The sequence below is a fragment of the Crinia signifera genome, chromosome 1 (genome assembly GCF_055691185.1).
Source record: "Crinia signifera chromosome 1, ASM5569118v1, whole genome shotgun sequence".
Taxonomy (NCBI): Eukaryota; Metazoa; Chordata; class Amphibia; order Anura; family Myobatrachidae; genus Crinia; species Crinia signifera.
In genome coordinates this window covers 242459190-242469828 of record NC_139217.1, presented here as the reverse complement: position 1 = coordinate 242469828, position 10639 = coordinate 242459190, and the positions used below count along the sequence as shown (strand labels likewise).

General features: G+C 46.1%; 1 protein-coding gene across 2 annotated transcripts in view; it reads left to right on the top strand.

The window, feature by feature from the left end:
* Positions 1–2007: 2007 nt before the first annotated feature.
* The window catches only part of SNX30 (sorting nexin family member 30), a 34572-nt gene continuing 25940 nt past the window's right edge, over positions 2008–10639 (top strand). Inside the window, exon 1 of one of the 2 annotated variants that reach the window (XM_083179467.1) lies at positions 2008–2735. In XM_083179467.1, coding sequence (XP_083035593.1) covers positions 2553–2735 — 183 coding nt within the window. In that variant the 5' untranslated portion in view covers positions 2008–2552. The remainder of the gene's footprint in view (positions 2736–10639) is intronic. The other variant, XM_083179468.1, reaches the window with a different exon arrangement.

The following is a 10639-nucleotide window of genomic DNA, read 5'->3' as shown; positions in this document are numbered from 1 at the left end:
ACTGAGTCCCAGAGTGCTGGCCCTGATGAAAAATTTTATGATGATTAATATATGTAAACCTTCTAGGAGAACTGCACCACCTAAGAGTGAAAACCACACAAAAATGTGAGATTATGGCATTCAGGTAGACAGACATGCTTCAGGGAGTTTGATTTATACTATGTAACGATGAAGATAGCAGAATCATGTATTCCTATATTTTTCTTAACATTCAGAGCCAGAGCGTACTGCACATGCTGCACTACATTATATACAGTGCTGGGGGTTGGGGGGGGGGGGGGGGTAGTAGTACTACTACTGTATATTAGGGATGGGTAATCATATGATGTGTCATCGGTAACAATGGATTTTTGGTTCCAATGTTCGATGTTTAACCCTGCAATGTTGAGGATCCAATGTTTTCTCAACATCCCTACATTTCTTCCCCAATGTTTTTCTCAATTTTCCAATGTTTTTTTCTTTTGTGTGTCACTGTGTGGTGCTGCCACTGCTTTCGGCAGTCAGCTCACTCCTTGTTTTATATCCATTAACAACTTAAAACAGATACAAAACAGTAACACATATGCCATATGCACTAAGCTTCAAAAGTGATAAAATGGAGATTGGTAAACCACCAGCCAATCAGCTCCTACCTGACATGTCACAGACCGTGTTTAAAAAATGTCAAGCAGGAGCAGATTGGAGGGTGGTTTATCACTCTCCACTTTATCACTTTTGAAGCTTAGTGCATATGGCCCTGTGTGTGGTGATGATACAGACTTCAGTTGAGAGAGAAGAGAGAAAGATAGATTAACTAAAGAGGAAGTGATAACATTAAACGTACTGTATAGTATACTCCTATATTGCAACAAAATAAGGCCAGTTTTTCAACGTACAGTATGTTCTATGTTGCATTGTATGTACAGTTTTTTTGGTACTTATGTATTATCTGGGCTCCCATGTTAAATGCACCCCATTTTTTCATACCCTTACTATCCAACTACGCATGGAGTTGATTTTATATAGTGTGGCGAGCACAGCGAGCCACCGTGCCCGAAGCGTGGCGAACGCAGCGAGCCCAGCGAGGGGACGTGGTCTCATAAGAAAAACGAGAGCCCAGATTTTACATAAGTACCGTTTTTTTTTTTGTTTTCTATGTACAACTTAAGTTATTAGCCTGTTCTTACTGTTATAAATCAAGTAAAAAATGGTTCTTCCTCATCTTTATGGCCACCGATTATGCTATGGAACTTATGTAGCATACGGCGAGCCGCAAGGGTTATTTTCAGGGTCCACGCCACCATCTATTACCATTAGTAATGTTCTGGCGAGCGAAGCAGAGCGAGCCACCGAGCCTGAAGCGTGGTGAGCAATCGTGAGGGGACAATCGTAATTGGTGTAAGCGGTGGCAGCAAAGACGAGGAAGTACATTAAAAATAGCAGATTGTGAGCTGCTGTGAGTTTCTGCAATAAAGTTTTGCTAGTTAATGCTTCATTTTTTTCCCCTCTGTAATTTTTTTTATTTCCCTCAAAACATGAAACATATATCCAACGTGTGTGTAAATAGTAAGCCTGCAACAAAATAAACTTAATAGAAGGATTATTTATAATTCCATAAGCGTATTAGGGCCAGATGTATCAAGCTTCAAAAAGTGATAAAGTGGAGAGTGATAAACAGCCAGCCAATCAGCTCCTACCTGCCATGGTACAGGCTAGATTTGAAAAAATGACAGGTGGGAGCTGATTGGCTGGTTATCACTCCACTTGATACATCTGGCCCTTAGTGTATTATATTCTTAAGTAGACAGTTTATTGTAAAATATATAGAAAAATCGGTTAACATTGGATAACATCGGTTTTAGAGTACCAATGTTTAGATCTTGCTAATGATGTTTTCTAACCAATGTTGAAAAACATCATTTAACTGATGTTTTCTTTCGATGTCCCATCCTACTGTACTGTATATACACAAAGTGATGCTGCTGCTGCTGCAGGCAGTGGTGGGTGTCTCCCCGGGGAGGCGGCGGCGGCGGCAGCAGCAGCAATAACGAGACTGGATGGAGAGCAAACGAACACTTCCTGCAGCTGCTAAGGTTTAACTTCCTCTGTGTCACAGGGAGAGTGAGTGGGAGTGGAAGGAGGAGGGGAGGTAATATCGGGATGGAGGAAAAAAGATAGAGAAAGAGAGAAAGGAGGAGTCTCCGGAAAGCAGCCAGAAGTGCTTCAACAACTGGTGGCTTTCCCTTAGGACTGCGCCCAGCGCTGCTATTACTGTACCGGGGGAGAGGGGCTCTGGCTGCAGCGACCTGGGTTACGTCACAGCCCGGGGATCAGGGACACCGGGGTACATGTAAGGACGTTGGGGACAGGGTGCAATGATGTGGAGGGGGCAGAGTCTGCACCTTGCCGTATAACTGCCACAGATACCGTCGAGACAGCTAGATGTGAGGGTGCTGCGTTTTTAATCACCGCTCCCCGCTTTCTCCCACTCCCATATAAGCGGCGGGCTGAGTGCCAATGGCCCCCGGTTGCTGAGGGCAGACCGCCGGCATCTGTAGGAGACTCTCCCGGTCATGTCAGGCTCCAGCACACCTAAGTCCTTGCCCTCCTCCGGGCAGAAGTCGCTGCATGACATAAAGCACCCCCTGAGCTGCTCCCCTGGGGCTGAAGAAGATGCAGGTGGTGATGGTTTTGTTGTAATTGACACCCCTAGCCCAGATTTAGCCCACACTGAGCCCAGCAGCATAGCTGACAAGGTAAGAACATGGATCTATTCAGGTGGGAACATGATCTGTAATACAGTATACAGAGGCTTTAGTTTCCCTGAATAATTTATTGTCTCTTGCAATATATGCCATGTATTCCTGCAACAAAATAAAACATGTAATACATCTCATATTTTATGGTTATGTGAAATACTTGTATAATGTTATAGTTAATTAGGATAAAGGTATTATGAAAATTACCCGGAATATATAGCTGATTTGAATTATTACCTATAATAATAATTACCATTCTAAGGTTGTTGATGTCCAAGTAATACTGATGTACTGTACTTCACCTTTTAAGTGTAATATAGAAGCTATCAAACACAATGAAAGTGGTGTCAAATTCTAGCGAGTTTCATTATGCAAGTATTTTATTGCTGCAAAGATCAATTCTGCTTAATGTTTCATTGATCTAGGGGATCAAAGATATTGAAAGTAATTTTTGCAAATTTTAAATGAGAAGCTTTTTTTGTTTGCGTCATATTTTGTTAACTTATTTTAAATAAATGTGTAGCAGCTGTTGTATTGGAGCCTCATGCCCCTTTCCCACTGCAGGTTTTACACGGTAAAATGATGTTTTTTTTGCCTTTCTAAACTGGTACAGCTGCAGTGGGAAAGCTCCAGGTTGCTGTACCCGTTTAAAAATACCGTGTTTTTTTTCAAATGGGTAAAAAGCAGTGTTTTACCCGCTTAAAAGCCGTTTATTCGGCAGTGGGAAAGGGGTAGCCCTTTACCCGTTAAAAAAAAAAAAAACGGCATGGGGTCCCCCCCACTGCCGTAACCAGCACCAGGCTGAAGGAGCCGGGGCTGGTATTAAAAAAATCAGGAAACCCGACAAATAGGGGTTCCCTGAATTTTTTAAAACCAGCCCCAGGCTCCAGGTCCGGGGCTGGTTCCCAAAATACGAGGGACAAAATGACTAGGGGTCCCCCGTATTTTAAGAACCAGCCCCAGGCCAAACCAACCAGCAGGGTAATGCCACAGCCGGGGGGCACTTATTATATAAGTTCCCGCGGCCAAAGCATTAACCCTACCGACCAGTCAGCCTGGCCAGGGGGAGTGGGGACCCCCCCAATGAAGGGGTCCCCCCCTCCAGGACTTACCTGACCAGGCTGAAGCCTGGTGCTGTCCCCGATGCCCCTGGGCGGTGGGCATCGGGCTGATGGAATTGTGTAAAAAATAGAATAAAAACTATTTTCTTTTACTGGTGAACTATGAGTCCCAGCAAGCCTCTCCCGCAAGCTGGGACTTGGAGAACCACAAGTCCCAGCCTGCGGGGCATTAAAGGGCCCGCTGGCACTTGTAGTTCCATAGTAAAAGAAATAGTACAATAAACACACTGACACACGTGAAAAATAAAAGTTTAATACATACATTACACAAACACACTGATACTTACCTATCTTGAGCCCGTAGGTAGCCCTGGTCTGTGTCGGCGTCTGTATCCATGTCGGCATCCCTGATGGCGTCGGCGGTCCGGAGTCCGACGAAATCCATGTGGGAACCTATGGAAGGAAACCATACTCACCTGTCCCAGGGCGACATAGTCCAGGGAAGGGGCCTTTGCAAAATAACAAACTGACACGCGAAACCAAGCGAACAGCAGAGAGCCGCACTGTGTTTGTTTACATCGTGCGGCTCCGCCTCCCGAATGCCGCTATTGGCCGCCTTGCGGCTCCTGATTGGCCGCAAGGCGGCCAATAGCGGCATTCGGGGGCGGAGCCGCACATGTACACAGTACAGTGCGGCTCTCAGCTGTTCGCTTGGTTTCGCGTGTCGGTTTGTTATTTTGCAAAGACCCATCCCTGGACTACGTCGCGCTGGGACAGGTGAGTATGGTTTCCTTCCATAGGTTCCCACATGGGTTTCGTCGGAATCCGGACCGCCGACGCCATCGCCGACAGGGATGCCGACATGGATACAGACGCCGACACAGACCAGGACATCAGGACCAGGGCTACCTACGGGCTCAAGATAGGTAAGTATCAGTGTGTTTGTGTAATGTATGTATTAAACTTTTATTTTTCACCTGTGTCAGTGTGTTTATTGTACTATTTCTTTTACTTTGGAACTACAAGTGCCAGCGGGCCCTTTAATGCCCCGCAGGCTGGGACTTGTGGTTCTCCAAGTCCCAGCTTGCGGGGGAGGCTTGCTGGGACTCATAGTTCACCAGTAAAAGACAATAGTTTTTATTCTATTTTTACACCATTCCATCAGCCCGATGCCCACCGCCCAGGGGCATCGGGGACAGCACCAGGCTTCAGCCTGGTCAGGTAAGTCCTGGAGGGGGGGGACCCCTTCATTGGGGGGTCCCCACTCCCCCAGGGCCCCTGGCCAGGCTGCCTGGTCGGTAGGGTTAATGCTTTGGCCGCAGGAACTTATATAATAAGTGTCCTCCGGCTGTGGCATTACCCTGCTGGCTGGTTTAGCCTGGGGCTGGTTCTTAAAATACGGGGGACCCCTAGTCATTTTGTCCCCCGTATTTTGGGAACCAGCCCCGGACCTGGAGCCTGGCGCTGGTTTTAAAAAATCAGGGAACCCCTATTTGCGGGGTAATTTACCGTTTAAAAGCTGCAGTGGGAAAGGGTCTTTATGGCTCTTAAAAAAAACGGGTCATTACCCGTGTAGGCAGTGGGAAAGCAGCATAAGTAATTTGTGTGCAAGTGATCTGTCACTTTAAGGTGCATACACACGGGGGAGATATATTGCTCAGTCTCTCCTTTCCATCAGTGACCAGAGATGGTTGCTGATCAAAAGGGAACCTCTGCCGGGGGAGCCGCAGAGGGAATCAGCTGGTCGCAGGAAAAGCTCCTGCGACCAGCGATTATGATGGTGCTGAAAACAGGAGGGCGCACCCGGCGATTTATCGCCGGGGCACACTCCCATCACTGGCAATTTGGTCGCCAGCGACCATATTCCCAGCAATTTCAGCAAATATCGCTGCTGTGTGTACACGGCTTTAGAATAGGCCTGGCTTGATAACTTGTAGCTCTTGAGTGGTTGAGAAACTACAAGAACCATTATGATGTAATAGCCCCAGCTCTATCTTATGACTTGTTTTAAAAAGGAATTCTAACATGTAAAGGGTGTGATGGAAAAAGAATGTCGAAACTACCATAGATCTTGTTAGGCAAGGTGTTGTGATTAAGAAATCCAGATACTGCTAGTCATGCTATGTTTGACTTGCATACATAGCAGGGCGGATCTAGATTTTCGGTACTTATGTAGTAACTGGGCTGCCGATTTTGAAATCGGGTCCATCGCATCGCATCGCACCCGACCATATCGCATGCGATGCGATGCGATGCGATGCGATGGACCCGATTTTTCCATAGGATTCAATGTTAAAATGGACTCTGTCCATTTTAACATAGAATTCAATGGGAAAAGGGGTCCTTTTCATACCCCTACTATCCAAGTGGGCATGGAGTTGGATATAAACCTGTGGCGAGCGCAGCGAGCCACCGAGCCCGAAGCGTAGCGAGCCCCGCGAGGGGACACAGAATACCGTCCCCTCGCGGGGCTCGCTTCGCTCGCCACGCTTCGGGCTCGGTGGCTCGCTACGCTCGCCACAGGTTTATATCCAACTCCATGCCCACTTGGATAGTAGGGGTATGAAAAGGACCCCTTTTTCCCATTGAATTCCATGTTAAAATGGACTCAGTCCATTTTAACATTGAATCCTATGGAAAAATCGGGTCATTGCATCGCATCGCATCGCATGGTCGTATGCGATGCGATGCGATAATCGCATCGCATCGCATCTGATTGTATGCCTTAACTTAAGGCATACAATCAAAAAATCGGCAGCCCAGATACTACATAAGTACCAGATTTTCTTCTAGAGGGGGGGACTGCTCCCCTTACCGGTCCTGACTCCTCCTCACTCAAATAAATGTATGACTGCACAGTATTTTATTTATTATTTGCTATAACGTGTAAAAAAGTTTATTGCCCCAACATATAAAAAAAAAAAAAACACATCCGTGGGTAACTGTGTATAATAACTACATGTGGCAATCTCCTATTACCATACCCAGCGTAGGCAGAAATTTACCAGGGACTGCCCGGGTGCATGCACTTTCCTGCTACTTCTCGATCCTCTACTCTGTCCTGTCCCAGCAGAGACTGATCTTGCTGCAGTCAGGGAGAGAGGCACCAGATGAGCAGTTTCCCTAGTAGTAGTAGTACGTTTATTTATAAGGCGCCGCAAAGTGTCCGCAGCGCCGTACATAGCAAACAAAAAAAAAAACAAATTACAAGGTAACGTACAGGGTGTGTTGAAAAATACAGTATAAATAGGGGTATAGCTGGTAGAACTAAAATCAGCATCAGTTCAGAAGTAGGTGTGAAAATTGTCGAGGAGACTGAAGATGAAGTAGAGGAAGGGAAGAACAGGACAGGAGCACAGGTGAGGTAATGAGGTAGGGTGAGGAAGGAGGGCCCTACTCATAAGAGTTAACATACTAAAAATAGGTGGGTGGACGAACTAAATACAATAGGATAAGTAGGAACGGAGGTGATATTGCAGCGGTATGTGTTTGCAGTGCCCTGCACCCCCGCTCTACACACAACGTATAGCCTGGGCACAGACACCCGCACCGGGCAACACACACAGTCCAGCACTGCATGTAGCACCCCGAGTCCCCTGCACACCCGCAGCCAGAGACTGACCATGGGAGGGATGAACCCGTGTCCCCCACATGGACCTGTTTTGAGGGCCCATAGGCTAGTCGCACCTGTGCTAGCCTACAGGATAATTATGCTACATAGCCAAAAGATGGTCTCATAGTGAAGACCTAAGTTTAAACTATACTGGTAGGATAAAATCTATATCCCATTCACCGCTAGGACCCGGATATAACATCAGCCAAGGGTAGAAATTTTGATGCCCTTACATGCCTCAATGGCATGCTGGCGACAACAGTAGCCTACTGATGGGGGAGCTTGGACACACTGGGCTCAAGCCTGGAAAGGTGGAGAACGGTACTAGCGGTACTACTTGTGTCTTGTCGTATTCCTGGAAGTTGCAAGATGAAGAAACTGTTGACTGTGCTAGGGACGGTTTAGCATACAAGATGTAAACCGTTCCACATCTCAAGATTTCACAGAAGATGTATACTTTAACTAGGGCTCGCATGTCACTTTTTTTTTTTTACCCTCATTCCAACGCACAAGTTTTGCCATGTTTTCTTTACTCAATCAATTTCAGCGCATTTGCCGTGCATGCCTTGTACACATGCATGTTTAACATTGTCACCTAAGGGCAGTGGGGAGTGGTCACTCTCCTGGGTCTAAGCCCACCTGGATGTTAGTCAACACCGATAAGTCTGCTCATATGGAATGAGAAAACAGTTCCTTCCGAAATGAACTGGTATCTGCTAAGGTACCCTGCTTGTTTCTAGACTAAATCCATGCTCCAGGCATAGGAAAGGTCCCTATGCAGAGTCTACTTAGCTCTACAACCTGCCTACTGGGGCTCTTTTTCTCCAAGTGCTAGGGGGCACTGCAGATGCCAGCTTCGGCATATAGCACAGCAGCCTGGAATGGGAATCCTGGCTGTGGCAGTTTACACATATATTATATTGCTGTGCAGCTGGTGAGGTTCTGGGGCAGAGGTGCCCACACATACTGGGCATGGGTGCGCCATACCCCAGCACACCAAGGGTTAACACAACCTCACTGCTTTGCCACAGCCCTGCACTGCCGCCTGGGTGCTAGTTTCCTCAGCAGGACATAAATAATGTGTGCATGTATGATCAGAGCAATAATTGAGTGTACCCAAAAACATTCGATTCACCCCCACTGAATGCAAAGTGAGCACCCAACAACAATGTTTTATTTGTAATGTTCATGAATTATGTCTGTGGACCCACAGCAATTTACTCATCTTGTTTTTTCAAGTATCATGCGCTCACGCAAATCCTTTATTCACGTCTGACATTTCTGACGCTTTTGTTTTATATTGCAAGTGCCGAAACAACTGAAAATCTATAGCTGTGGACACACGGGGGCGATTTCAGAACATATAGCTGGGAATATGGTCGCTGAGCGACCATATTGCCAGTGATTTGTTTGTGCTGTCGGCGATAAATCGCCAGGTGCGTGCTCCCGTGTGCAGCCCCTGATGGTCGCAGGAGCTTGCTCCTGCGATCAGCTGTTTCCCTGCCTCTTCCCCCGGCAGAGTCTCCTGTTCATCAGCGACCATCTCTCGTCCCTGATGAACAGGAGACACTGAGCAATATAATGCTCAGCAATATATCTCCCCCGTGTGTACACAGCTTTAGACTCTGGGCGGTATTCAGTGTGAATACCTGCGAGGTGCAGCGAATCCTTTTTAGGATTCGCTGCACATTCGCCACGTTCCGGAGCCAGCGGGCTCCGGTATTCAACGTGTCAGGGGCTCGCTGCTCCTGACTGGCGAATATGAGCTCCTGCGGCGTATGCCGCAGGGAGCCTGAGGACGGTGCCAGGCAGAGAGATGGAAGTCTCTCTGCCTGGCCCAGAACGTTTGTGGGGGGCAGGTGGGCTCCCCGGGTGCCAGGCAGCACAGGCTGCCCCCCGGGGGTGCCAGCAGGGGAGTGTATATTCACTATACCCGATCGTAACATCGGGTGCAGTGAATATATGAATATGTAATGAGCGGCTCGGCTCCGGCGCCCCCTGCTGGCTGCTGTGTAAAAAAAAAAAAAAAATGAATAAAAATAGCATGCCCCTCCTCAGAATAAAATTCCTGATTTTTTGACACCAAATGTAAAAAACAAAACACTTTATTTTAAAAGTTCACATTCCACTTCTCCATAAAAAGATAGCGATTCCTACTCGGTGAATCATGGCGAAAAAAACCTTCAAATGTATTCGCCATCTGGTCATTGAATAGGGTGATTCACTGTTTTAGTCAGAAATTCGCCAAACAGCACAAATTCGCCATAAAAACATGGCGAATCAGGCTCATTGAATACCGCCCTCTGTTGCTTGTGCTTGCATACTTCTGGTTTAGGAGCATGTGCAGTGCAAAAATTGTGACAAATACACCCTGTCAACATGTGTCTGGATCAGCCTCTTTATTTTCCCATTATAAACTAGAAGCGGTGCTTTAATTAAAGGATTATGTGCACAATATTAATGGCTTTTTTTTTTAATCTATTCAAACCAAATTAATTTAATTTCCTTTTAATTTAATTTCCTTTTTTTAATAACACCATTTTTCATTCAGAATTTATTGCTTTCAAATGTGAAACCGTTTTATACAACTTTCCTTTTTTTTGGGGGTGGGGGGCACAAAGCAGATAGTTGTTGAACAGGGCTCCCTGCCAGACTGACCCCTAGCCTATGATGTCACGGGAGGACGTGTGGCATGCTTTAGGCACAAGGACCCTCCAGACAGCATTAAAGCAGTGCTACTAGTGCCGTTCCACTCATTTTGTCACTGTCTGCTGTAGAAGGCACTACAGCAGACAGCGACACCCCACGCAGAGAAGAGGAACTGCATGGGTTTTCAAATATGCTAAGTGCTAGAATGAACACTAACTAGTTGGTGGTAGCAGCGCTCTGATTAGAAAAATCTCCGCTATTCACTATGTTTTAAATAAAACCGACCCCAGTGTGTATACAGTAGGTGTGTAAACTTCCAGAGATATTCTGGAGATGGTGTATATGTGTACATCCTTTTATTTTCTGTGTTTTAGAGATTATTATTATTTTTATTGTGTCCAATACCACGCAGGCCCATAATATTCAATATAAATGTAGTCAATCATTTTGCGTCAATGTTCCTCTAATTATATTATTACTAGCTGACAGGGGAAGACATGGATTAGGGGGATCCTTTTATTTTAATATGGTCACTCCAAACCTAAAAGTAAATCCTAAAATTTTAATGCAAATCTATT